Here is a 27437-nt window from a genome sequence, read left to right as displayed (position 1 = left end):
TAGGGGGTTCTTGTAAAACAGCATTTAAACGTTCATTTAAACCACTATATAATTGGGCGTTATGTAATAGGGCTGACTCAAACACTTCTTCCATCACTCTGAGTCTGAGAATTAAAGAGCTCTTTGCCCACATGACAATAGTGCATACTTGACCCTGTGGCCTGTGACACTGCCAAGGCTTGTTAAAACAAGATGCCACTGCCACGTTGTAGGAGATTGGGGAGAAGTGCTGCTAATAAGAAAGAAGAAGAAAGCAGCTGAGAGGATGTCCTCTACACAAAACACGGACACAGTATTGTGTTTGAGAAGGCTCACACCCTCCTTGAGGAAATTTAAATTTCTTTATTTTTGGTACGAAACCAACGTAACGTACGTGCTTAGAGCGATACTAACGGCCACACAGCTTCCGTGCAATCAAAGCCTGTTTAACAAATGGACAATGACAGTAAAGCAAACAAGTACAACAGCTCCCAGGTAAGTTAACACCTTTTGTATCAATACCTTCATATTGGCGCTACTGTCGTCGTTTAAAGCCTCTGGGGGGCGATATTCAAAAGCTAATGCTGCAGCTGTGCATCGGCTACATGAGTATGACTGTTAATGCTAGCTAAACTCAAACCAGTGCTACAAAGCTAGGCTATTGACAGTTAAGCTAACTGGCACACTCAGGACGTTTATCCCAACTGCACACAATTTATTGACAATTAAAAGTGCTTTCACTGTTGTTTTTTAGGGATATTGGATTGTTTAGGGGTGTTTAAAGTAGCCATATCCTTGCACAGATTGTTCATAAAACTATAAGTATTGTTTCACATGGGTGTTCATGATAATTCCTACAAAGCCCCTAATTCGTCTTCTTCTTTAGTGTGTGAAGTAAAACAACTTTTTTATTTATTTTTTTTTCCTAGGAAATGTAGATTTGGCATAGAAGGGAGAGCACAGAAATCATTATTTTGACGGTGTGACATATGTGTAAGTTTATTACAGTAGGGCAAACCAGGGTGAGTTGTCAGACTCATTATATCTCGCCACCATAGGGTGCTGTCTCTCAAATTATAGTATGATAATTAACAGGATCAGAGCTCCCCTACATACTATTCTCTGAAGTAGGACAGCTGAACTTGAGGCGAGAGGACTTAGCGGGTTTTTCATGTCAAATTATAAATATTCAGCTCCTCTGTTTTTTCTTCTCAGCTTTTAAATGATGGGTTTATAAGAAAACAATTGTTGCTCTTAAAAAGTGTGAAGGGAAAGCTGTAGTTTGGATTGCCATTAGTTAGCTAACCAGTTGTTTGCCTTGATGCTCACATGAAATTCCAGTTGGGGTTGGTCGTCACATATTCTTTGGGGTTGGTTGTCTTACATTGTTGTACAGTAAGTTGGCTTAAAGATGTGTTTTTTTTTCATGCACCTTGCTCATTTTCTGTTAAGATGAATTCAGTTATGTATTTTTAAACTTTTCGGTGCATTTAAACATTAAAACTTAGTTCTGCCTTCTTACCTTTTCTACCAGACAAACTTTTGACAAACCTGTCAAACAACTCCAAACTGTGTGACAACCAGCCCCGATGATGGGGCTGGTTGTCACAATGTGCAAGAGTGTCTTTGATAGTTCTTTAGCTCTTTCTTGCAATGATTTGGAAAATGAGAGGGAGACGCATTTCAAGCCGACACATCAAGGTTCAGTTTAATGTAGGAAAATATTCTAACATATCTTGAAAACGAGCAGTTCACACTAGAGTAAAAAATGTGACACAAACCCTGTTCTCTTCTAATGCCTTCTTGTAATATCTTAAAAGTCAGGACCACAGGCAAAATTATCAGCGGCAATCGAGAAATTTCTACAGTAAAATCTCAAAGTTTCAGCAGAAAAAAGATATGAGAAAAAAGATTTTTTTTCGACTTGAACCATCACATTTATTTACACTTTGACTATGTTTTAGTGTGTTCTGAGTTTCTTCAGCTTTTTGTAAGCAAAACAGTATCTAAATTGTTTTTTTTTCATGTTGGCTAGAAAACTAGCTGTTGTAAGAGGCAGTGTAACTTGAGATACAGACAAGCTATCACTTGGAGTTGGAAAGTTAGCGTCTAGAGCCTTGTTCCATCAGGTACCTAGCTGGTTTAATTGTTTTTTGAGTTTGCTGCCTGATTTCTAAAAGAAGAGACTGGAAAGTTGATGCCTTAGGCAACTCAAAGTTAGGTAATCTGAAGAAAATGTTCAGGAAAGAGACAATATATGTAAAATAGCAGAACTTTATTTAACTAAAAACTTCATGTGGTATTGTAGAAGTAGAGGTTTTGACTTGGCTTTAGTGTCACTTGGAAGGTGAAAATGTTTAATACCGAAAATAATGACAAGCTGTTGTGATGAAACTATCTCCAAACAAGTACATACGCTGCCTGGCAAGATCACTTAAATTTTTCTCAGAGTCAGATGTTTATGATGTATAAAGAGTATGTAAGCCAGCGTGACTGATACTGTTTTTTGATCTTATTTAATGCTTTACAGAGGAGATACAAGTTTCACAACTAACACAAGCTGTTTTCAAATCTCATTTCAGAAGCTGCTCCTGGATTCAGACTTGGAAAAGTTTCCACCCAATTGACATTCTACCTCAATGACCATATGACAATAGAGGGTAATTGACCACGTTGCCGTGCAATAGAGCTAAACAGCCCTCTGAATAGGATACTGTTGCCTCGCTACAAAGGATTTGAGTGGAAGTGGCGTGGAAGTCTAGAAAAACAGGTGAGAGGATTCCACCTACACAGAATGAAAACACAGACCTTTGGTTCACCAGGATTGCTTTTCCTGCAGGGAATGACTTCTTCAGCTAAAGAGCTGTACTTTGATTCACCCTGACAGCTCTTTAGCTGAGTGTCCCTACATATGATGTGAGTGGAGCACAGGTGTGACATGATGAAATGAAGCCGAAAACCAGAACAGCTACTAGCTACTACCATACCTGGTAGTACAAGGTATGCTAGTGCTTGTCTCTCTATAGCCAAATTTGTATCTTTGATTTTTGGGATAACTGCAGTATAAAACATGGACGTAGTCTCGCCGACGTCACCCGTCTGTTTCTGAAACTAAAAATGAAGCACATCGGCTATAGCAGCCATATTGGTAGTGGCAAGGGCTTCGCCTACAGCCATTTGGCGCCTGACGGTTACGTGACCCTCAGCCATGCCTCTTATTGGGGGAGCTTGCAATCTTAATATCCTCCGATTTAGAAAATAATTAACCCCCTGTACAATGGGTGCCGGTAGTAAAATTAGCGTCTCAGACAGGAGACGTTTTTTGAACCAGGCTGTAAATAGGTTCATTTCTGCTTTGAAAATGGCTTTTTTAGGCTTGGTGTGTATGTGACTTCTGCTACTTTCGGAGCCAGCCTCAAGCGAACACTCCAGAAACAGCAGATTTTAGCACTTCCACATTGTCTCATATTCCCAGACCGGAGGTTGCCGCTTGCAGTTGACAGGTGTGCTCCACGTGATAACAAGGCCATGACATCAGGATGAATATGAATGATTATGGGTAACATTTACTGTAACTTCCCAAATTTTTGTCAGATCAGTGCAGTTTCTATACAGATGTGAAGCTCTTTCCAGAACCATCTGAACGGCCACGCTGCTTTTAAATGAATACCTTTGCGTGCACTTTCTAGGATGTAAGTTCATGAAACAATAACAGAAGTCTGTAATTGAATTGGGTCACTGGACTCAAATAGCTAATTTACATATGCATGTAATTATTACAAACTAGATCGCCGCATCACTCCCAGTGAATTTGCAATCTTTGGCATCAACATGGTGTACCATTCATTGTGTATTTTCTAGGGCTGTCATTTTAACGCATTAATTAGATTAATTAATTACACCGCAAATTAACGCATTATAAAAATTAACACAGATTAATCTGGATCCAAACCCGCGGGGCGTTCAAAGACGCACTTATTTTCAAATGTCTGGCGTTTACAAACCGTTTGTCCTACTTGGAAAAAGTGGTGGTCTCGTCAGATTTTCAAATTTCCGACGGTCCCTGAATGCATCACACATGATGTCAGCAACATGCTTTAAACCTAGGGTAAGCGAGGGTGATTTTTGAGGGGATTGCCATCCGCATCTCGTTTATTCACACTTCTTTTTTGAAAATCTGCAGAAAATCAACCGTTTGCTCTAGCTCAGTTCTGTAAAAAACAGATAATTCTACACTCTTGACTGCATTAAACAAGCCCTGAATGATTGATATATATCTTGTATTTGAATGTAAAGAATCCTTTGAAAATTTCCTTCCATTTTCCTGGTGTCATGTTTCAGCTTGGGGCTGCTCTGCACCAACAGCAACAGTTTGTGTGTTCAGAGCACGTAAAACTGAAAATACTTCACTTTTCTTTGATCCAAGACTTGAATGAAGTGTTTTGTACATAGTTCCTCACAGTTTTTAGCCTTAAGCCCTGGTTCTCCTGACCTCATAGAAGTATAGAAGTTCATATTGCAGTGAAAATTGAGTCCACATCAAGTAAAAATGTGACAGAAGCGAAAACCGTCCCAAAAATCAAATCAGCTTATCTTAGGTGCAGGAATGTGTAGTTTTTGTAAAGATAGAACCATAAAACTTTTTTCATGTGTTCCTTATGCATCAGGGTACCTAAAAATGTGTTGTATATATTACCACCTAATTTTTAATTTTTTTTTAATGTCTTTTAATGTAATTTTAATGTCCTGGAATTCAAATTCTTTATTTTGGGACCATAAGCAGATATGAGATTAAAATGCGATTAATTAGATTAATTAATTACAAATCCTGTAATTAATTACATTATTTTTTTTATTCGCCTGACAGCACTTGTATTTTCTCAAGAAATGTATATACCTCCAGTACTGTAACAAAGATAATCAGGTGCACTCTCACAGATGAAGAAAAGCTTGTGTTTGGATGAGCGTGCCACGCTGTATGGGATGACCTAATAACATAAAACCCAAGTAAAGAGGAACATCTGTCAGATTCTGAGAAACCCCTGGTTTTTCAGAGAAAGCCCTTTAATGTTGGTCATATTTTCCTTTATTAAAACAGAGTCAGTCTGTTGCACGGGAGGTGATACATGTTCCAATAATTTTGACTCACAGTCCAGTAATGGTTCAAAGGCTTTTGGTGCACTACCAACAGACCAAAGCTGTTTTTGAGATTTTCATCAACAGTACTTATCAATGAGTTAGGAAACAGTAATGCCAAGTTGGTTTTGTAAAGGAGAGATGAAAAAGTTAAAAAAAAAATACATTAACTTGATATGATAGACTACAATTTCTGTTGACATGGAATGTTTTTCAGATAATTTAGGACAGACCTATGAGGTAAAAGTCTAGACTGTTGATCTCAACTTGTTTCTTGATTCACCCTGAAATCTCTTGATGCCTCTCAAATGTATTTCTGATAAAGTAATGATGTTAAACTGCAGGGAAACAAAATCAGTTTTGTGAAGCCAAGTATTGGAAATTTTATACCTTTGTTGTTACTTTTCCCGTTGCAGCCCGAATCAAACTTTATTCAACATGTGGAGTTTTTGAAAATGATTTATCATAGTTTTACTAAAAAATAATGGGGTTCATATGTTTGTCCTTGTGTCTGTATTATTTAGTAGTTAGTTACGTTCAGCTCATACACAAGCTACACAAAGAAGTAACATACTAAATCAAAAACCAAGTTTAGGAAGTTTAGTAAAAACTCCAGCACTTCTTTTGAAGATTTTCTTTTTGGCCTGATTATAAGTATTTGGCAGTGAACAACCTTGATGTAACCAAATACCTCCTCAATGGCTGCAGCAATAACTTGCAAAATTCACTTTCCATAATGCAAAGGAAATTCTTCCCCTCTCTCCTTAAGAGATTTCCTTTAAGCTCCCTGCAGAGGTCTCAAGGACATTTTGGCCGGACATGAAACAAAGGTGAAGGAATATGGCTTTATACTTTCAGAAAAGTCGCATCCCCACAGTTTGAAATCAGTTCAAGAGCTCAGCGTTTGGAAAATAAAACAAATCCAAAAGTTACACTCAGATATAAACAGTAATCAGACGACTCCTCCAAAGCTTTTTTGTTGTGTTTCTTTTTTAAAGCACTCTGAATTACTCCTGATTACATCACAATAATTTTAAAGCAACACAATAGAGTTATTTGAATTAATTACACAAAGAGGTCCATTATCTTTTATTGCACAGAATTATGTGGGATCTTACAATTTTGTTTTCCAGTTTTCAGACTTTTTGCTGACTTTGCTTGCAGCAGTGACACTGATCAGCTGTGTAACCTCAGTAAAATTCTTCACTGCTTAGATGTGACAGAGACGGAAAAGTGGTCCAGACCAAAAAGAGACAGCATGGGGACATCCGTTTGTTTTCAATCTGTGGTCAGCTATGACAGAAAGATGAAGAGAAGAGAAGAGAGAGGAAGAAGACAGGAAACATAATTCACACAGCAGACTTTGTGTCTTTTCTATGGTCATCATTGTTTATTCTGCATGAGGAAGGATTCAGTTTAACTGAGTATTCTGCTCATTTGGTAATTATGAAGTTAACTTTTTTGGCACAGCTGTACTGGGTTCTTCTTGCATTGTGAGAGACTTTAGCATGACTCTGCCTCATATCTACTGGAAAATATGAGAAGGATACATTGGAAACCCCTCCTTCTCCGCCCTATGCTGTGCTTTTATAGTGCTTTACATCCTGTACTCACATGTAGTCACTTTTCAAATATGTAAATATACCCTCAGGCCTGAGAGATCCTGAAGCACTGGTTAGCTGAATTTGGTAGTTTGTGTGTCTATTGAACAGGCATATTATGGTGATTGTTGCCCATGTATGAGGATTTGCTACTTAACTATATTTTTTCTTATGTCTTTATTCATATACTTATGCAAAAGAAACTGAATAACAGACCACACACTTTACAAAAAAAAGTCTCAAACTACCCACAAAACAAACAGCAGTAGAAGAGGAGTAGGGTGAGCAAGTGCCACTCGATATGGGAGAAAAGGAAAGTGCAATATGACTTTAAAAGCCCCCCATTAAAAACAACAACTGTAGACTGACTGACTGGAATTATTTTATAAATACAGGCATCAGCAGAGGAAAAACAGTGTGATAATTTTAAAAATTATAATGTTCATACAAATCCTGAGACATTAAAGTGCTTTGACTGTAGCTTTGCAGAATAACCATAAAATAAAAGGAACCAAAAGCATGTTTAACAGTTAAATCATTTTAATGAAGTAATATCTTTGAATTAGAACAGTAAAATGATAACAATTTTTAAAAAAGAACTACCCAGGAAAACAGCTGTCTGATTCGTTCAATTTTGAACTTCAGAACAGCTTTGTTTTTTCATCACCACAAATAAACAGTAGTTTATACTTCGTCTAATAAATACCAAAAATAACACGTTAGAAGTATCATCTGTCACAAAACCTTCCTAAACAAACTTTAAAATACATTCCAATCAGGAGAGACATATACATCAGAAAGAGTTATGAACAGATTTAATGAAAAAATGCAAAGAAAAATTAGGGGGGTTGCACCCCACCAGGGGTTAAGTAAAATAATCAGTGTAGGGGGTACAATGATATTAGGAATTCTGAATATCCCCCGATGGAGTTTAGACACTGGTGGTGGTGCTGAGAGTCTTGAGAAGGCTGGATCTGGAAGATTTGGTGAGGACTGTGGTGCTGAAGAGCACAAAATTGGGCAATGAAGGCTGGAGGTGCCCAGGGAAGAGGAGGGTCGTGACGAGAGCCTGAAAGACAGTTGACAAGCAGAAGAGACGCCATGGTGCTAGAAGACATCGACATCGACAGCTTTGACAGCTATGAGATTATTGACTTACAATGGAAGCGGTGACTATGTGATTGGATTGAGAGAAAAGTTGAAACGAAAGAGCAAGTGAGGAAACAGAAGAGTGTTAGCATACAGTCTAACTGACTGAACTTTTGCTAAGCTTTGTTACTATCATTGACAAAGTTAAACAAATGGTAGGCCATCAAGCTAAATGGATGAAGTTGAAATGAAACCTAATTTTTCATTACCTGGATTCTATCTTCATAAAGAACCTAGCAGAGAAACAAATCTCTATATTTATCAGAAGCAAATTCAGATTAGTTTCTCTTCTCTTATTTTTTACCTGAAGTGCAAGTTTTTACAGCACCTGAACATTTGTTATAATATCTTTGTTTAAAATTGTCTGGTAATACTAAAGAGAAAAATGTTTTCATGAATGCTGTTTGTGCGTCATACTGAAAAGCCTGTATGAGGAGGCAGCTTGTCACATGAAGGCAAAGATACCTGCAGGCAAACTTGGGGAGTGAAGGAAAGCTTACCAGGTGCTCTTACCACCATGCACAGAGATCTTCCTTCCTGTGTTTAGAAGGCGTTAGATGGTAGTTAAACTCTGCTCCCACAGCCTCTCAGGGGTCAGTGAGGAGTCAGCCTCTTACAGCAGCTCAGCTCAGTTTGAACAATCTTCCCAAAGACTTACTGGCTTCTCTGCCTGGTACATGTCAGCAGCTTTAGGCCTGCGTCAGCACTGTGGCTCGATGTCTTCTCCTGGTATCCGATCCTGTCTGAGGTCACTGCAGGCTTAATGTATGATGATTTTTTTCACTGTGGAGGTAAAGAGTCCAAAAAGTGTGTGAGTAAGTTAAAGCCTCTTGATGCTCTGGTACCCTGTTCATCAGTTTGAGAACTCATCATATTTGGCATGGTATCAGGGAGAAGTGATGGTAGATTGAAGCTCTTTGTGGTTTTATTAAGAGCGGTACTGGCCTCCCTGTCATCAGAGATGAAACCGCCCATGTTTTTGAAGCCTTCCCTTTGTCATATATTTATAAGCTGATAATTGTCAAGAATTAAGTTTAAAGGAGCACACATAATGATGTATTGAAGTACAGCTGTCAGCTTTAACAGGTTAATTTAGATGTGATCAAGGTCAGAAATTGAAGCCTTGAGTTTTTAATGTCATGCTGCTTTATTTCCATTTCAGCACACCTTTAGGTCACAGCTGCGTACACTTGCTCTCTCTTGGCTGCCACTGTCAAAGAAATACCAACCCAACTGTATTTTCCAATAGTATTTTTCATTATGAGTCACTCCAAGACAGCTCACTTGACAAGACAAACTAATTGCACTTTCTGTCAAACGGTATGAAAATATCCCAAAAGTTGTCTGTGTTAGAGCTACCACCTATGAGCTAAGCACACAGATGCGACTAATCAGACTGACGTCACCAGAGCACTTCTTTTGAGTGGGTAAATTACCATCAGCCTGTGAATGAAGATGAATGGAAGAAGCTGATGGTTTTTGCTAAATGGTTAGCAACTGACTGCAGGCCAGTTGATATTCTGGAAGGCTCGGGTCTAACCCTCAATTTTCACAGAAAGCGTGTGCGTTGAGTTTAGTCACTGCTGTCAATGGAAAACTTAAAATTTAGATCTAGATTTCCTAGAACACATCTGTTGGAGGATATGAAGGCTAAGACGTATATCTTTATCATAAGAGAGACTGGTTTGTTGAAGGAGAGGTGGTTATGTTTGACAAAAGGCTAACAATCAGCTTTTGTCTGTTCATAGGTTATTTGTTGTTAGATTGAGCGATTATTTCCAACTTGGCACCCACTATCAAAAACCCTTGATATTATTGGTTTCTGAAAAAAAAACATTATGAAATCAAGTTTTTTTTTTTTCTACAACTTGTGTCAACATAATTAGAGTAGACACTCAGACTACTGTAGAGCCCCACAGTCTGACTGGACCACAGGTCTGTTGTCATTGCACATCATTGCACTTGTGACAGCTCCTCTCATGTTTCTCACCTCCTACACACATACACCTCAGGGATGGCGACTTGAGAAAAATAAATGTGTGCTAACTGTTTTAATTGACGCTATGAACGATGGAAATTTATGACATCAGTGATTTCTGTCTGCTGCTTGGAACCTTTTTAAATATGACTTAACACTAGTCAGTGCATCAGAAAGAGCTTCTTTTGATTCCTGTTTTCCTCCTTTTAGTGATGATAATGATAGATTTTTTTATACAGCTCTTTTCAAAACAGGGTTGCAAAGTGCTGTACAAAATTAAAACAAACAGTGACCTAAAAGAAAAAACAGAGAAATGTAAGGAGGACAAGAATAAAAGCCACAAACTTACAGAAGAATAAAATAATTTATAAAAGGTTTAAAAACACCAGCAAATTAAAGGCAGAAAAACTGAAAAATAAAAACAACAAAAGACTAAAAGACTCTAAACAACTAAAATAATCATAATGCCTGAGAAAAAAAGTTAAAAGTGAGTTTTCAGGGGTTAAAATGTGCTCAGCTAAAAATCTCTTCAAAATGCTGCGTTAGAACCATGTCAATCAAAATGTATCTTAGAGGAGATTTAAAAGAGGACAAAGAGTCTGTCATTCTGATCTCCTCAGGCAGGTTGTTGCAAAGCGTGAGAGCTCTGACAGAAAAGACCCAGTCACTGTACTGAGAACCTCAGGTTGCGACCGGTGCAAGTCCAGAGCGTGCTTTAAAAGTCAACAACAAAATCTTACAATCAATTCTGAAATTCATGGGGAGCCAGTGAATAGACGCTAAAAGAGGAATTAACTGGTCTCTCTTTTTGGTTCAGGTCAGGAGTTGTGTTGCTCCGCTTTGCACTAGCTGTAATCTCTGCCCACTGTTGGTTTAAACGCGTTTACAGAGAGTTACAGCAATTCTAACGAGAGGAGCTAAAAGTACAAATGACAGCCTCAAAATTTTTTCAGAATAAAAAATGACCCAATTTTTGTTTTTTTTTCTTCAGCTGCATGAAAAAAGACTTTATATAGAGATCTGTATGTTTTACAAAGCCTGAAGATTGTATCAGAGGAGACACATGAAAGAGGGTTATTTTATATTGCTGTCTGAAGAATTTGTTTAATTCCATAAAATAGAACTAGTAAAATAAAAACTGTTTGTTCCAGTGCCATGTTGGCATTTCTTTTCTTTGCCTACATGTTACAGTAAAAGTGTCACATCTACGTGGTTACAACTCTCGTGTAAACTCTGAGCTGTGGTTGTCCTGCCAGGTCTACATTCACTCAGAAGGTGAAGTGTGAACTATTTGTGGGTGCACAGGAGAGCAGAAAGTGGTTCTTAAAGCACCCGTACATGGACTTTACAGATGTGAAACAACAATACAGGCCAGTTTGAGGTTTCAGGTTTGAAGGCTCAGGAAATGCGGTCCTATTTATGCTGAGTAAGCTCTCTGTCAGCCCATGGTTTCCATGTTGGTTGAGGATTGGGGGATGCACAGGCCACCCTTACTGAAGGTTTTCCATCGTGGTGAGTTCTCAGACGTACAAGGCATCCAATGAGTCTGTCCTCTCTGTTTATGGAGACGATGAAACACCGTCCTCTGTTTAACCACTATTAGGTTGATTAAAAAAGCAGACTTAAACTGTTTTTAGATGTAATGTAAAAAAAATAAACAGTATTACCAATCAAGAAGGCAGAAGGACTTAGTGTGAAACCGGTATTTTCTGTTCGGTCTGTCTTGCACAGAAACAGCTGACAACAGTAGCAGTGATGAATGTCTTCCTTTGTTCAGTCCAAAGCTTCTTTGTCATGAGGAAGAAAGCTTTTGTGACTTTGACTTATGTGCCAGTTTTAGCAGCCAGTGTTTGTCTGTTTAATATAAGACGAGTGTTTTGGTTTCAACACAAGCATCAATCTTTCCTCTGGCAGCAAAGAATGCAGACATTGTAATGAGTGAGAGGATATCAGTGGAAGGTTGACGTTGTGCTCTCTGATAAGTGGTCTGGATAAGTGGAATTCATTCTAAGTAGATTTTAAATGCTTTCTAAACTCTCAGCTCAAATCACAAAATGTGACATTAATGGAGCTTGGTTCAGTGCAGTGCTAAGTCATTTTTGCTTCATTTTGCAGCTGTCTTTGGAAATCTCACTCACACATAGTAAAGTGAAGGTGGTTTCTGCTGTCAGTGGAGAGGACTGCTGGATGCATTAGTTTTACTAGCCTGTCACATTTCATTTGTCATTTTTCCTGGCTTGTATATTCTGTATGCAAACACTCATCTTGATAGTGTTTCAGACTGTATGTTTCTCACAGGCCAGTCTTCGGAAACATTTTATGAGGTTTTCAATTAGGCCTTGATTATTCCTTGGTGTGTAACATGAATCAAACCAATGAATGTATCTGAGGTTTGTTTGTTTGCAGACATACTACTAGTTTTACTGTAGATTTTAACCTGTCAATAAAATAGACTGCTTCTTCACAGTCCTCCCTATTGTGCTTAGAAAATGCATAAATGCACTGTATAAGCCACGTCAGTTAACCCAAGTCATTTTTGGTTACTGATGTGGAGTTTTGAATTCTACAAACAGTGGCTGCTAAATTGGAAGTGCTGACCCCACCTAACTTAAAGGTAGGGTTTGCAGGAATTTTCGTTACTTGTTAGCAAACACAACATTCACACTGGGCTCCTCCTTGGATCAGTGCCAGCAGCAGCGCACACCCACAGCCTCCAACCTTGATTATGTGAACACATCCACTAGCCCATTAACCTCCTGCAGCATCACGTTTCTACGTGGGAGAGACTTGAGAGCCATACACCTGACTTGGCATGTTGGCACAAGCTAACCACGGGTATATGACTCATCGCTCTTTATTTTTTCATCTCGACCTGCTCTCCAAGTGCCCGAAAGCGAGTGAAAGTCGAGCCAAGCTTCACCCTTGTTTAGTAAAAGCTTTGTCTGTTTGAAGTTTCATTTTACTTTGGTTGTTGCGGCTGTCGAACAATTGTTCAGCCGCTGGGTTAAGCTCTTCTTTGTGACACGTCCAAAAAAGGTTCAATACAAGTCCAGTGATCAATTTGAAGGGTTTATTGTGCCAAAAAACAAATCCAAAATCAAAAACGAGCCAATATGTAATTCAGGCAAATGTGGAAAAATAATACTTGATGAAAAACTAAACAAATAATACTGGTAGAATAATAAAAAGATAGGATGAAAAGGTGACGGTCAACAAAAAATATCTGAGCTTCCTACTCTGAGACTCTGCTCTGTCCTTTTGTTCTAAATTCCCGCCATCATACATAATAAGTACAAAAAAAGAATAACCACACCCATGGAATGAATAAAGGGTAATGACGTCATCAAAGTGACAACGCCATCTACACTGCAAAGAAAGTAAAAACAGCTCAACTTATTTTAGCTTCTACATTGGTTGTATTTGACTTGCTCTGTGCTACGCCCACTCGCTGCTCAGAATAGTAGTCCAGCTAAATAAGATCTGGTTTTGACAGGTAGTAGGTACAGGTAGGTAGTTCTATTGCACAACTTGCTGTCCCGCTCAATCTACCCTACACTGAATTTATGTGTCACAGCTCCAGTTGTGCATTACCTGCGACCTCCTGGACTAGCCTTGCAGTTAAACTGCAATGGGACAGATCCAGTGTAAGTTAACTGATTGACTTATCACGAGAAGGTTAAAACTTGAATTAACCTGTCTGATCTGGTGCCATGAAAGAGTGGAGACAGACTGGAGACACATCTGTTGTTTTTGTAACAGGTTACAAAAAGCACTGAAGTAACAAACTTGTCTGTCAAAGCAAGAAAGTCAATGAGAGGCAAGACAGTGTGACTGAAAATCTATCAAATGATTTCAAGAAATGATTCAAAGAATGAAAACATGGCAGTAATTCTAGTCAAAGCAGATTAAAAGTCAGACCTCCAAACAGATTTAGGACCCGTCGGGATGGACCAAAAAGAGCCTCTACTTATATTTAGAGCCAACAAAGTATTAGGACGAAAGAAGAGTTACAACTCTACACACGTCAGTCAAAACCGATCCAGAGAGGCTGAGGGTTGTTATGCAACTCCACATGGAAAAGTAAAAATCTGCTCTGGAAAGGAAAACACCTAGCATGGAACAGCTGACGGCTGCAAAAAATAAAGTCATATGATACAATGAAGATCCTTGGTTTTCTAATGAAGGCTCTGTACAGTAACGTGTCTGTTAAAAGAAGAGGTTAACTGTACTCAATTGACCCCACACTGCCAGACTGTACCCTCAGGATTGAAGGGTTGCTAGCAACATCTACCATGCCAGAGGGTGCAAACATCCAGAAGTCAAAACGCCCCACAGGTCCTAAAATCATTTTGCATGACTTTATGACAAGAAACTCCCAAACAATATTAGCCATTAGGAGCAAGGTTTAGTGTTAATGTTAGTGTTGGTCAACATGAGGCTGAGCCACAAATTACTACAAATCAATTAGAACTCTTTCCATAAAGGCCACTTCCACCAATGCGCCTTCGTAACTTTTAAAATTAGACCTCAACAACTGTCAGGAGACATAGGGTGAGGCTTAATGTTTATGTTTCCACTAGCTTTCTGTCATAACTTTGGTGTCTCAAATCGGATTGACAAGGTTACTGTTAAGTGCTTCAGAAAACAGACTTTATTTCAAAGCCTTTGAAATAGAAGGGAATGATAGATATCAAAAATGGCCCACAAACCTCAAACAAGTCTTTTGGGAGTTGGTGCCTAGAACTACTTCATCTTGAGTGCTCAGGTGACAGAGAGTATCTCAACAGATAACAGATACATCATATGTATGAGCCTGAGGTTACAAATGATGACCATAATGATGGTTTATCTTGGTCAAGACTGAAGAGAACTGTCCGTGAAATGTTCGTGATAAAGAATAAAAATAAGAGTAAGGATTCTATTTTCCAAGTTATTTTTTGGACTTAATGTGCCTTTGATTGGATAGAGGAGGACAGTGGATAGAGTAGCAAACAGAGCGAGAGAGAGAGGAGTGACACGCGGAAAAGAGGCCACAGGCTGGCTTCAAACCAGGGCCACCCACTTAAAGGGCGAACCTCATGGAGCGTGACCTTGACCACTAGGCCTTCTGTGATCTGAGTATGGATCGCATTGACGTCTGATGATGATGATATATGACTCTAAGCTGCCTGACTGACAGACTTGTTTTATCATCACTTTGAAACTGGTCTGACATGATGAATATAACTTGTACATTTTATCAACACTAAATGGCTAAATTACTTAAAGTTTTATTCATGCTCACATCCTGTAACAGTGGTCTTTCTTGCTCTTTGAATCATTGGTGAACTTCTCTGGAAGTATAAATGCTCAACTATTGACAGTATGGCTTCAACAAAGAGACAAAAAAGAAAATCCACACAGGCTGTACATTTTTATTGCAACTTAAAAGAGAAATAACACATTTTAAAACCTTATATTACAAATATCTTATGTACAGACGCAATGTGTTGGATCTATTGACATCAACAAACTGCTGAATTTATACAGTAAATACAGTGCTTGGTTCATACAAGCAAATTGATGGATACCTCTTCAAGCAATTTAAGAATTTTCCAAAAAAAAAAGAAAAAAGAAAAACTATTTTCAATGAAATAAAGCACTTTGAAGAGAGTGTACCTCCACAAAGTTCTTAAATATTGCAAAAAAAGAAAATGACAATATTTGTGTTGTATATACTGAAATTAAGAAAAAAACTGGCCAGAATATTAACCCTGTATTACAAGTTAATAAATGTTATTGTACCTATAAATTACACGTTTAAAAAAAAGTTTCAGAATGAAATTAAAAATCACTGGAATCATTTCCTGTGTCAGTCTCTTCTTTTTTTCAAGAGAAACAAAAACAAAAACAAAATACAAACTAGGCAAAGAGTGGGGTTCTTATCTCTAAGATATGAAAATGAACTAATGACACGTTTTTTCCCATTACAAAGAAAATTTAACCTATCCAAGTGAGTTCAAAAGAGAGCACAGTCTGCTAATGTTTTTTAGTTTCTGCTAAAGACTGTGTTTTAAACATTCATCTGCATTAGTCCTAATTGAGCCTTACTTTAAAGGGGAAATAGTAAAGACAATGGTGCACAAAATCTGCAAAATCTGCACTATTAGCTACCAGTTTATCGGCCTGATGTCATTATATTGCATTTTCAACATTATCCTTCTCTTTATCATTTGGTCTGGCCAGGTGCCATCCTGTTGAAAAATGATCTTGCTTTCAGAGTTAATGCTTTGCTTCATTGAGATACAGTATGCAATACTGGGTTGCTCAGTGGAAGGTGTTGGGGTTTGGACGGATCATCATGACCACTTTCTTTAGGGAATAGGCTCCTCCTCTAAACTCAGCCCAGTAAACTCCATCTTGGTAACGACTGCGATAGTGTCCTCCTCTGTACCAAACTCCATTAAGATTTGAATGGGCACAGGAGTTGTACCACCATCCTCCCTTCTGGTAGTGGGCGCAGTTACCTGGAATAATAACAACAACATGAATTAAACTGTTGTATGGTTTTATTATCTGTGGATGTGAAACTGAAGTTCAAAACTCTACCTGTATATGCATCATGATCTCGGTCCAGTGTGGTGAACTGCTTGCCGTTATGCCAGGTGAGTGAGTCTCCAGCGTTGCCATGATAACGGCCCACCCTGAGCTTGTAGAAATCTGCTTCAGGCTCCACTCTAAAGCTGGCATACTCTGCAAACACCTTTCTGCCGGACCAGTCCTCCAGTGTGACCAGCAGCTTGTAATTTCCCTGGTTAGTCAGCCAGTAGATGTTCTCCAGACCCAGCCAGTACTCACCATCTATGTTGCCAAACCCTTGCTGTGAAATGCAGTGATAAGAAAACAGTATCAGTCAGATCTGGAAGTGCTTGCTGAATGCTCTTCACACAATTTTGAACAGCTCCTTTGAACGTCTTAGGGGTGATTTGGGGTCATTTCTCATGATCTGGAGGCAATTGAGAGCTGAGCCCATCTGTGGGGTTGTTTATGGTCATGCAACATTAATATAAATGAACCCATGGAGTTAAGTTTATAGCCAGCATGGGGTGTCCAGATTTCCACTAGCTCCGTTATTGTAAACACAGCAGGATTTACTGCATGTGGTATAAAATTTCAATGATTGCTTGTTGTCTTTCTGCTTTTTTCTGGTTCTAGTTGCACTGCAAGTGGGTTTGTGGTATTTTCTACCCTGCACATGTTTTGAATTATGGAAACACCCTTCTGGATAAGTGTAAAAATACAATATCAAATACAATGTGGTATAAGGTTTCCATGAAGTCTTGGAAAAACCTCAACTGTTGCTCTGAGCTAAGATTAAAGAAAACTTTGGGAATTTTGGGCTTAGAAACTCACATTTACCTACGATCTGCTTCTCCCTTTCTACGGCTGTTTCAACTCTTCTGATTACCCTATTTGTGGGGTGAACTTGATACAACATTAAATCTATCAGAGTATTAGGGATTTCTGACAGAACCAACCCATGTGGCTTGTAAGTCCAGTCCCTACGTTTTTATTTCTGGGTGAAGTCATCTGTTGATGTTGCTGGAACTAATGAGTCATGCAGAGTTAGCAGTGACTGACGCTGCTGCTGCATCACAACTTTTAAAACCTGAACAATTACCTATTCATGACTGGTTCACATCTGGCTGGTTAAAACAACCTGCACAAGCCACCAGCTTCCCTCCAGACTATGAGCTCTTTGATTTGGTGTGAGGTTGTCGCACCTTGTATGTCTCCCAGTTTCTGAAGAAGTTGACAGAACCATCCACCCTTCTTTGGATCACAGTCCAGCCACCTGGGTCATGTCTCTGGTCACACCACACCTGCATCAGGCGGTTGGCGTTCTCTGGTTTGACCAGGTACATGCCGCTTGTGGTGTGGCCATCTTCCAGAGCTTGAAGACAATCCTTAAACGGACCTGAGGATAGAGACGTCATAAAGTTATCACAAGCACGTCAAATCCTGACATTTACAGCATTTTCTGTGAAGTAAAGACGGAAGAAGAAGCCACAGTGTCAAAGAGTTTCTATTCTTTGCCATAGGGAATCCCATTTTTCAACACAGGCTCTCATTTTAACAGCAGAATTGACTTTGGCGGCTTCTCTCACAAGGGAAATGGCTGTCGATCTCTCAGCCAAAAGAAACACTGGCATGAGGGCGAAGGGAACTCTGACTGCTGAATGAGGAAACAGTAGCAAAAAGGTTCAAGCATCTGGGACGCTTTACAGTGAAGGATTATTGTGTGTGCTTTTAGTTAGATTTACTTAAGTTTATATTATACAGACACATCCTTTAAGTGCTTAGCTTAAACATTTAGGTTTTACGTCATATTTGAAGAAAGGGTTTTTGGCACCGAGTTAACACGAGGACAAAATGTGAAAGCTTGTTTTCAGTGACACTTTTCTTCCAGGAAGCCAACAGTGTGATGTAACAGGACAACCACTTCTGCACAATATTAATTTTGGTTTTACACCCCTGAATAAAATGTTTGACATCCCTACAAAAGTTTGTAGCTTTTGTGTAAGACCAGCTTTGTTTTATTTGATCTTTTTGTCACCGATCAGTCAAACTGTGCTTTCCCCTGTGCCACTCTGACTTTTTCTCAAACTCCACACCCAGTGGATTTTGAAAAACCCTAATGGGGCAACCGGCTCCCCTGATTCAATTGGCTGTGAAAGTGTTTAAGTTCTCAAGATTTCACACTTGTGTGGTTTGCCAACTGGCCCGGATTACAAAGTGTTTAAATACAATGGAGAAAAAAGAAAAAAAGATGGAAGGGTCACGCAAAGAGGTAGAGGTGAGGGAAGGGAAGCATAAACAGTTTGCAGGACAGAGAGAAAGAGGAGACAAATGAAATAAAGAGAAATGCACGCCATGGGAACCTGCTGTGTTGTTGTGCCAGAAGAAAACAGAAAAACATGTTCATGTAATTTGAACAGACTGTTGCTGGTGTTACAAAGTTACTCTGGGTGATATCCGTCTCACCACTCCGTCTCTGCCATCCATTTAATCTCAGGAATTTCTCTCTTGAGCAGATACAAGCCAAAGAGCTGCCCTGCCCTGCCTCGGTCTGTTCTGCTTGATAAAGTCTGCAGCTCAGTGGAACATATGACTGATTCTTGCCTGCTGCAAGTGGAACAAATGACATCACTGACTCCCGGTATCTCTATCTGTTTGTGCTCTACCCCTCCCCTTTTTCTTAGACACCATCCCCTCTTTGGTTGCTCTTTTGGGTTGTGTTCTACTCCTCTTTGCTCTGCGTTGTGTGAAACTCTTGCTTCGTGTTAAGGGTTTATGTAACAATTCAGGGTGTTAGTTGCGTGGCTGTAGGCAGGAAATTACTTGCCTCCATTCAAACATTGCATACAAAGGCTGCCGTTCACTCACTGCCTGGTAAAAATGGCAAGCAGTGTCACAAAATGCCAGTGGAAAAAAACTCCCAGTTGTCAGGTTGGGATTGGCTTGTTGTTTTCCCACCATCTGAAGCTACTAATAAAAAGAAGCAGTGATGGAAATATTCTCTAAACAGAATTCATTCACATTAACTTTATGGTATTGTCATTGATGAACTGTTGTGTTAAATAGCTCCATCAGTAAGGATCCATCATCCATTTAAACATGTATTTACCCTGCCAATGTGCTTTTCGTGGGGGTTGAATCATGACAATTAGCCGATATGCATCTCAAAAGGCTGCAGACAACAGCATTTCTGTTCTCACTGAGAGCCCTTTGCCCTGGGAATGTGTGGGCCGTATTCAGATCTGCTATGACTGGAGGAGTGGGTGACTGGTCTTGTGATTAATGATGAGAAAGTTCACAATACTGTTTGTCTCTAGCTACTGATTGTGGTGATAACAGGTATGTTTGGTAAGTATAAATCAAAAGTATGATTTTCTACCAAAGTCCAACTCTGGATTATGGGGGACTCACCAGAAGGCTTGTCAGTGGTGGAGGGGCTGTGTGTGCCAGTGGGCATTGTGGGAAGAGGTGGTTGAGATTTCTGGTCACTCTGGATCTCGTTGCTGATTGGGTTGTTGATTCGTGGGAGTACAGGTGGTGGGAAAGGCTTGTTCAGAGGTGGTGATGGTGGAGGTGGCTGAGGCCTCGGCTGGGGGACCGGCATGTGACGAGGACGACTCTGGCACTGCTCCTCCAGGAGAGCAATGAGAGCTGACTGGTTTGTGGCCAAAGATGCCAAGTGCTGGTACTTGTGCTCAAGGTCTTTGTATCGGCTGGTGAGCTGCTGCATTTCAGAGGTTTGGTTCAGGATCTTGTTCTCCATCTGAGCTAGCTCTAAGGCATTGTCTCTCTTCCTGATGATCTCATGAAGCAGTTGCATATACAGCTGTGTGACCCTAGAGTTCATGTTTCGGCTCTCCTTCCTCAGCAGCTTGACCTCGTTGACGATCCCTCCATCCACCTCCACCAGTTGCTGCAGGGTCTCTATTTGCCTCTTCTGTTTCTGCAGCTCCACATTTAACAGCTCTAACTCTTGTTTGTTGACCCGGTTCTCCAGCATTGCCTCGGGCTCCTTGGAGTTGACACAGATGGCTCCGGACACTTTTTGCTGAGGCACAATGAAAGTGTAGGAACACTTATCCTGCTGCTGGTCAGCCGGAGCACGTTTGCTCCTTCCAGCATAGAGGAACTCCTTTTCCAAACCATCTTCACTACTCTCAAATTCTTGGACCCCGTCCTTGCCATGTCTGCTATCCGACGTACTCCCCTGAGTCTGCTGGACGCCACATGATAGTCCATAAATGAGAAGGAGCCCCAATAGGACCATTGAAGGGGGATCCATGAGTCAGTGTCCAACTCACCAAAGCCTGCCAAGACCTGGACAGAAAATAAAGAACATGACCGTGATGAAACGAAAATGCCGTCATAACTGACCCACTTTTGTTGCCTGACGACAACATGAGCGTACCTAATTCAAAGCATCTTTCCTCACAGTTGTAACTGAAAGACCTCAAGATTGGACAACAGATTTGTTCTGACAGGGCATCAATGAAGTCCTTCTCTGGTATTCTGAGACCAGAAAAAGGCTACACATCAGGATCAGGATGCACTGTTGGCATCTTCTGCAGTGTGCCAGGAGGAGGCCAGCACGGAAGCCCAGTGCATTCACATCTGAAGGGGCAAGGCTGGAGATCATTAGAGCCCCCCAAAATCTGAATGACCCAAAAAGATTAGATCTGAAAGGAAATCTCTGATTCCTCCTGCTGAAAGCCCCAGTGGCTGCTGTGACTGTGCATGACAGGAAACGTATAGATCCATGTGTAATGTATGAATGCAGAATGCCCTGTTCATCGCAACTGTTTTACCTTCAGCTTTCAAGTGTCATCAAATCCATCTGGTTTTCATCAGGATTTGTTTGAATCAGGTTTCTACATCAAACTTTCTCAAAACACGAGGTTTGAAAGTTCGTAATCTCCACACGGCTTCAAAGACAAACATTTTCTTTTGCCTAATGATGTGCTGATCTATTTTTTCAGTTATGTGGGTGTTTGTTGAGTGTGTTTGGATCAGTTTGGAGTGCTGGCTCAAGTTCTTTTTAGGGAAACTGCCTCTTCTGGTCTTTGACACACAAAACAATCCTATCTGCTCAACTCTGCAGGCCTGGACATCTTTGCTTATGGAAAATATGAGACACTACCAGATGATGCTATTCAAGGAACCGTTTAGGCCTCTGAGCATGTTGCATCAGCCCTGTCCAGAACTCTTACTCAGTGAGGAATACATGAGGCAATCGGACACAGAAGAGCTATATGAAAACACATTTAAAGGTTTTTTTCAGCGTATAGTGTGCTGAATCTAAAACAGGATGTGCACAGTCCTGATCTGGCGTATATCCATATTTAGATTATAGGCTCTCTCAGCATTTCTTTACAAACCTATTAATTTCCTGAAAAGTGAATGAGGGTGGGACTCCTAAATGTTTGACCCAGCATTCAGAGTGGAAGCCTGTTTGTAGATGATGTGTTATTAGCAGATGCCATGGAGCGCTGCAGAGAATGTAACTCCTGTTTAAGGATATCAAGACTCTGAACGCCCGGGGCACGTTAATTGAAAGCTGCTGCATATTGGATTACAGAGGGGTCCAGTGTGACACCTCCCTAGAGTCCAAAGAGGCCAGACTAATCAGAAAGCGTTATAGAGAGGCCTACGTTAGTTTGGTTTGAAGACGTGTGTTAGAACAGCCCATCTTTCAGTGCTCTGTTCAGGCATTTGTTATGGTTTATCTCGGTGCAAGAGATACTGTACCACACATTAGCCAGAACCGAATTAAGAAGACAGCAGAAATGTTTTTGTCTCGTTATTCTGGGCGTGCTGCCAGCACATTAGGTCTGAGACATGGGGAAAAGAAATGCAGCGCTCTCCAAGAACATGACCCCTGGCACATTGGACCCTCCTGGCTTTATCTGTCTAGAATAGATGGTGAAAACACATCATTTCACTGGATCTTGTGTAACCCGTCAGGCTTTTTGATATCATATTTTGCCTTTTCAAAGACAAAAATACAGGAAGTAGAGAATAATGTGACCACTTAGCAGTAACAAGTAACAAAAACCAGCAGTAACAAGTCCCTGTCTGATTCATTACTGGCATGATTCAAAAGCTCAAAGGAGAGAGTGCTTTCTGTTTTCAATTTGCCATGAAACCGTCTGTCAGCACAGTATGATGTCTTTCAGAGGACTAATCTTAGTACAAAGCCAGGCTGTATGACGTCACCGCTGCACATGCTGATTGATGAAGTTACTCTAATGTCACAAATATTATTTCTCACTATCAAAGAAACTTTTGTCAGTTTTCAATAAAATTATCTCTCAGGTCAAGTCCTTAAGGAGTCACTAATTACAGCTTTCAAGCAAGCCCACAGTAAGATAATAGAGCAGCCTCAGGCCTGTCCCCTGTAATGTGCTGATGACTGTGTTTGGCTAGTGGCTCCTGCGGTTTCTCCCCTCTGGAACATGAGCTCTATGTGTCTCTGCGCGGTGCCGTGAGATTCACTCCTGCTGCTGAGGAGTCCCATGTTGGCCGTCGTCAGGCCGGAATCTCCTGCTCCAGGCTTCACTACACTTCAAAGATGAGGGGGGAAAATTCCTGCAGCTTGTGATGAAATGTGTGTTGTTTTGCGTGAGCGTATGTGGTATGTGCGTGTCTGTGAGTGTTTTTTCTGTTAATGTGTGTTTCAAAGAAAAAATAAAAAACAACACTTCCTTGACTGTCTCCCAGGAACCTGAGAGAGAGTCCCATCTGCCCCATCTGAGACAGCCTGTTATTAACCCATCTGCAGTCTGCCAGAGGGAACAACAGAAAGCCTCCTCCTCTTCTGTCTTTGCTGTTAACAGCCCCCACAGCTCATTATTCTGCTTACTTCAGTTCACTTTAACAAGCTGCTATTGACTCGTCAATGGTTGTAATGATTAACTGGTGTGGAGAAGTGTCATACACGTCTGCATGTCTGGGGTTTAAAGAAAAAAATGCTCTCCCAGTGCAACGTGATTGGTCTGACTCCTCTCAGGTAGTTTCTCTGAGTCTGCCTCACACCTGAATGTTTGAGTTTAACTGTCTACAGGTGGTGAGTCTGTGTTAACTCCTCCTGCAGGATTTTACTCAGTGAGAAATCAAGTGTAACATGTGGGCAGGTCGGCGTGTCTCTGCTCTGCAGCCGTTTTGCTCATGCTCAGCACATATTAATTAGAAGGTGGGCAGCCTAAGACTGGCTGATGTCTCACCCCAGCCCCTCTCATTTCAGCATGAGCATGGCATTCCTCACATTCTTCGTCACCTCATTAGAGTGAGCTGCCATACACACATGGAGAGTCAGCGGCGGTGGCAGACGGAAAGAGTTAGACCCTCCAGACGCAAAAACCACTACTCCCTTTATCCGGACAATACCTGTAAGACGAACTGTAACTACTGACCCATTTCACTTCCATTGTCCTACTTTCTGTGTGAATGCCTCATAATCACATCATCATCAACCACAACAGGAGATCACAACATGACTACACTGCACCTAATTTGTCGGTAGCTGAAAAGAAGCGGGCACTTTGCGGGACGGCTTTGTGCTGCATGTTCAAATTAGGGCCAGCCCAGTGGAGAACTGGCAGTCTCTGGCATGACACCCAATATGTGTTGGATCAGAGTCAAATTCAATTTGCTCATGGTAATCTGCACTATTACATTACCTGTAGGGTGACCTCATTCTTTCCCCAAGCATGTAATCCCTGTTAGCGTGTAACATGACATTTTAAACATGATTAACCCCAGCTACCTGCTCAGTTTGGTGGTAAACTCTCTTTTCTCTCAAAGGAGGAGTTTTTTTGTTCAGATTAAGGTTTCGCTCAGTGTCTCATGGTGCCTGGTGCTGTCTTCCACTTGTGCTCTGAGTCAGACACAGCAGCAGGGGGTCGCGGGAATTGTTGCAATGAGGTCCAGCTCCTTACCTCAAAGCCCCCTTATCCAAACACTACCCTGGCAACGGAAACAAAGACGGGATTCAGCTGCCTGCTTCCCTGTCCCCTTGAGCCCGGGGGAACATCCTGAAGCTGCAGGCTGTAGACACTATCTTCTTCTGGAGGAGTAAAAGGTACTTTTCAAATGTTAGAAAAACAACCTCAGTATCAGGATGTATCTTCCATGGCTCTGAATATCATCCTCTACACCTCCTCCTCAGCACCCATGTGCTTACACTTTACCCCCCTTAGGGGTGCTTTGTCAGTAGCACAAAGCACTCAGCCTTAAGAGCCCACTCTCCAGCATCCCCCTGCGCTGATCTAACCCCACTCAGCCATGTCTTGGAGAGTCAGCCATCAGAGAGACAAATTACCCCTTTTGCACCAAACAGAGTGAGTCAGACACCAGATGCTGCATGACAAGTGATGAATTCAATATCAAACAAAATCACTATTACATAAAGAGGGCAGAGCCAGAGCCCAACTTCAGTCAGCTTAATGAAAGAACATCACCCGTTTGTTTGTAATATCCCCGAGATGACGTGTTCTCATCTTTTTAACAACTTATGTCAAAATGAAGACCAATCATTTGCTCTGATTCTTGTTACACATGTGAATGGTTTATCATTTCAGAGACATGAGGTCATGTAAACAAGCTCTGGATCATTCAAATAAACCTTTAAATGAGATTAATGCACAAAAGAATCAAAGGTTACACAATGCTTACGTGATAACTGCAGAGTAGTGATGAGCGCCCTCAGTTGCCTTGCCCTTCTGTCAAAGCTGAATGAAGTTTCTCTTCATAGAAAGTCATCCCAAGTGTGAAAGCTGCACCTCTGCGTCCTCCTCTTACCCGTCTGGTTTCTCTTTCTGTCACCTCAGTCCATTCCAGCAGCAGTGAAGTAGATGTTTAAAGCTTATTACTAAAGACTGTCATTAGCCCAGCACAGGCTTACCTCAGCTGAAACTTTTCAGGAAATGTTAAATAGATAGTTTGAAATTCCACTTGAAAAAGTTGGACTGAGAAGTGGTCAAGTTTATCTGGATTCTGAGAGGTAGGCTCCTGGTAGATGTTGAGACTCCAGGGCAGGTCTGAGTGCTGCCCGTGGCCCGTTAGGGGAAGACTGTCACTTTTCTGTGGGCTGAATCCATCACTTCTGCCTCACAGCTCTAAGAGGCTGTCTCTCTCAAATGCACCTCTCTCCCACCCTCTCCCTCCCTCCCTCCCTCTCTTCCTCACTCACTTTCTCACTCCCTCTCCCTCCTTGGTGCCTTTAAATGATGAAAAACTCTGTTGCAGTGTTTCGGCAGGCAGACAAATTGAACTTGGTTCCTCCCCCCTTTCTTAAAAAATGAACACACTCTTGTCCAAAGCAGCACCCTTTTCTTTCAACCCTTCCTCCCTATGGCACAAAAGAGATCCACAAGCATGCACAGCATAAGGCACACACACACACAAACACACACACACTGACGCACTACTCAAATTTCTCCCCCCTGCCCCCTGGCCACTGGTTCACCACCAATAACTATTCCTGGATTGGACTGCATGGTTCCTCTGGTGGTGGCAGCCCTGACGTTACACTGATCAGATCCTAATCGGCCATGAATGATCAGTTGCCTCTAGAGAGACAGGAAGGGGCTGAGGGATAGGAAGCAGATCCAGGTGTTTGGCTTAGACCAGTTCTGCGTGAGGGACAGCAGACTATGCTTATTAGCCTGGAGGTGAGGTGTCTGAAAGTGGCTCCACTTTGGTACACAGCAGCACACTTGAACTACATCTTTCAAGGGAGTTATCACAAAGCAGAGCTGTGTGTCCCTTTGTGTGAGATGACAAAAGGATATGAAACACTTTGTCGTGTCAAAGTGGAGATAGTCTTGCCAATTGCCTATAAATTTCTCAAGGAAACTCTTGGCTAAGGACACTGTTGCCTTGGCTCTGGTCTGTTGTTTTTGTGTTGTCTTCCTGTTTTCAATAAGATCTGAGATCTAGCTCAGCCAGTGATGTCGTCATTGGGTTTCCTGTCTGAACTGAGATTATTTCATGTTTGAGGATTCTCAAAGCATTACTCCTCAGAGGTTAATCAGAAAATAATTGACACATTACTCATGGCTATTGGACCAATTTCTCAGTCTAATATTAACTCCTCCTTCAGCTGTTGAAATGAGGTTAATTTAAACCAGCATCAGTTAAAATGTGTTGAGAAGCTGCTACAGCATGAATTTTAAACTTTTTTTTTTTTTTTTTTGGGGGGGGGTTGTAAAACTGGCATTGTGTTCTCACTTACCATAAACACTGCAAAAAACAGAAATTTTATCAAGTGTTTTTGTCTTATTTTAAGAAAAAAAAATATTTTTTAGACTTAATATGAGCTACATTCACCTGAGCAGTCCAGAAAATTGGCTTATTTCAAGTTCTTCAAAGACAAAAATGAATGAAAAAATTGCGGGTGGGATAAGAGAAAAGTTGCTTGTTTTAAGACATTATTCCAGTTTCAAGAAACATGACAGGCTGGGTACCGAATTAGGTACTTTTATAGGTACCGACCGAGTCAAAAGTACCAGGTATCGATTCATGTAAAACCGAAAGGTACCATGTTTAGGTACCTAAATGCATCCTTGGGACTGTGAGGGAGTGGGAGAGTAGGTGATTTTCCATTCTGGACATGAACACAGCATTGCAAGGTTATATATTAAAGAATAAATTTGTTAAATAGATTTTTCTAAATATTTCATTATTAAACAAATTGATATTTTTTACCACATAAACACAAAAAAGTACTGAAACTTGGTACCGTTGAGTACCGGTACCGATTGCCAGGTACCAGGCATAGGTACCGAATCGTTTCAAATGTGAAAGGTACACATCCCTACAGGCACATTTTTCTTATTCCATTGACAGCTTTTTTTTCACTTGCTACAAGCAATTCAGACCTGTTTTTTGTATCAAAACAAGTCACTTTTCCTGACTGGTCAGGTGAAGGTGGCTCATATCAAGTATGATATGGCATTTTCTTTCTATGAATAACACAAAAATATTTAAGATTCCAGTGTTTTGCAGTGCACTCGCTTGACATGCTGGAGTTTCTCACG

At 40.7% G+C, this 27437-nt stretch overlaps 1 protein-coding gene and 1 long non-coding RNA gene across 2 annotated transcripts in view; one reads left to right on the top strand and one right to left on the bottom strand.

The window, feature by feature from the left end:
* Window positions 1-313: 313 nt before the first annotated feature.
* Window positions 314-27437, top strand: part of LOC141790591 (uncharacterized) — a 63730-nt gene continuing 36606 nt past the window's right edge. The window contains exons 1-2 of the long non-coding RNA XR_012598276.1: window positions 314-474; window positions 2562-2749. This is a non-coding gene — a long non-coding RNA (uncharacterized LOC141790591). The remainder of the gene's footprint in view (window positions 475-2561; window positions 2750-27437) is intronic.
* On the bottom strand, window positions 15557-25502 carry angptl2b (angiopoietin-like 2b). The gene is made up of 5 exons (XM_074670472.1): window positions 25072-25502; window positions 19813-20718; window positions 17607-17800; window positions 16432-16702; window positions 15557-16349 (listed from the first exon to the last, which is right to left on the bottom strand). The coding sequence occupies exons 2-5, from the start codon at window positions 20681-20683 to the stop codon at window positions 16150-16152; spliced, it is 1536 nt and encodes a 511-aa protein (XP_074526573.1). The 5' UTR covers window positions 20684-20718; window positions 25072-25502; the 3' UTR covers window positions 15557-16149.

This window comes from Halichoeres trimaculatus, unplaced genomic scaffold (assembly GCF_033239565.1).
Source record: "Halichoeres trimaculatus isolate MK-OKI-2021-1 unplaced genomic scaffold, fHalTri1.1 fHalTri1_scaffold_5, whole genome shotgun sequence".
NCBI lineage: Eukaryota > Metazoa > Chordata > Actinopteri > Labriformes > Labridae > Halichoeres > Halichoeres trimaculatus.
The sequence above is the reverse complement of the archived record's forward strand: the minus strand, read 5'-3'. Positions and strand labels throughout refer to the sequence as shown.

Coding starts and splice junctions, on each gene's coding strand:
- angptl2b (XM_074670472.1), bottom strand. CDS start 20,683: ATGGATCCCCCTTCAATGGTCCTATTGGGGCTCCTTCTCATTTATGGA. Junction 16,703..17,606: donor GAAACTGGGAGACATACAAG/GTGCGACAACCT, acceptor TGCATTTCACAG/CAAGGGTTTGGCAACATAGA. Junction 16,350..16,431: donor AGATCATGATGCATATACAG/GTAGAGTTTTGA, acceptor TTATTATTCCAG/GTAACTGCGCCCACTACCAG.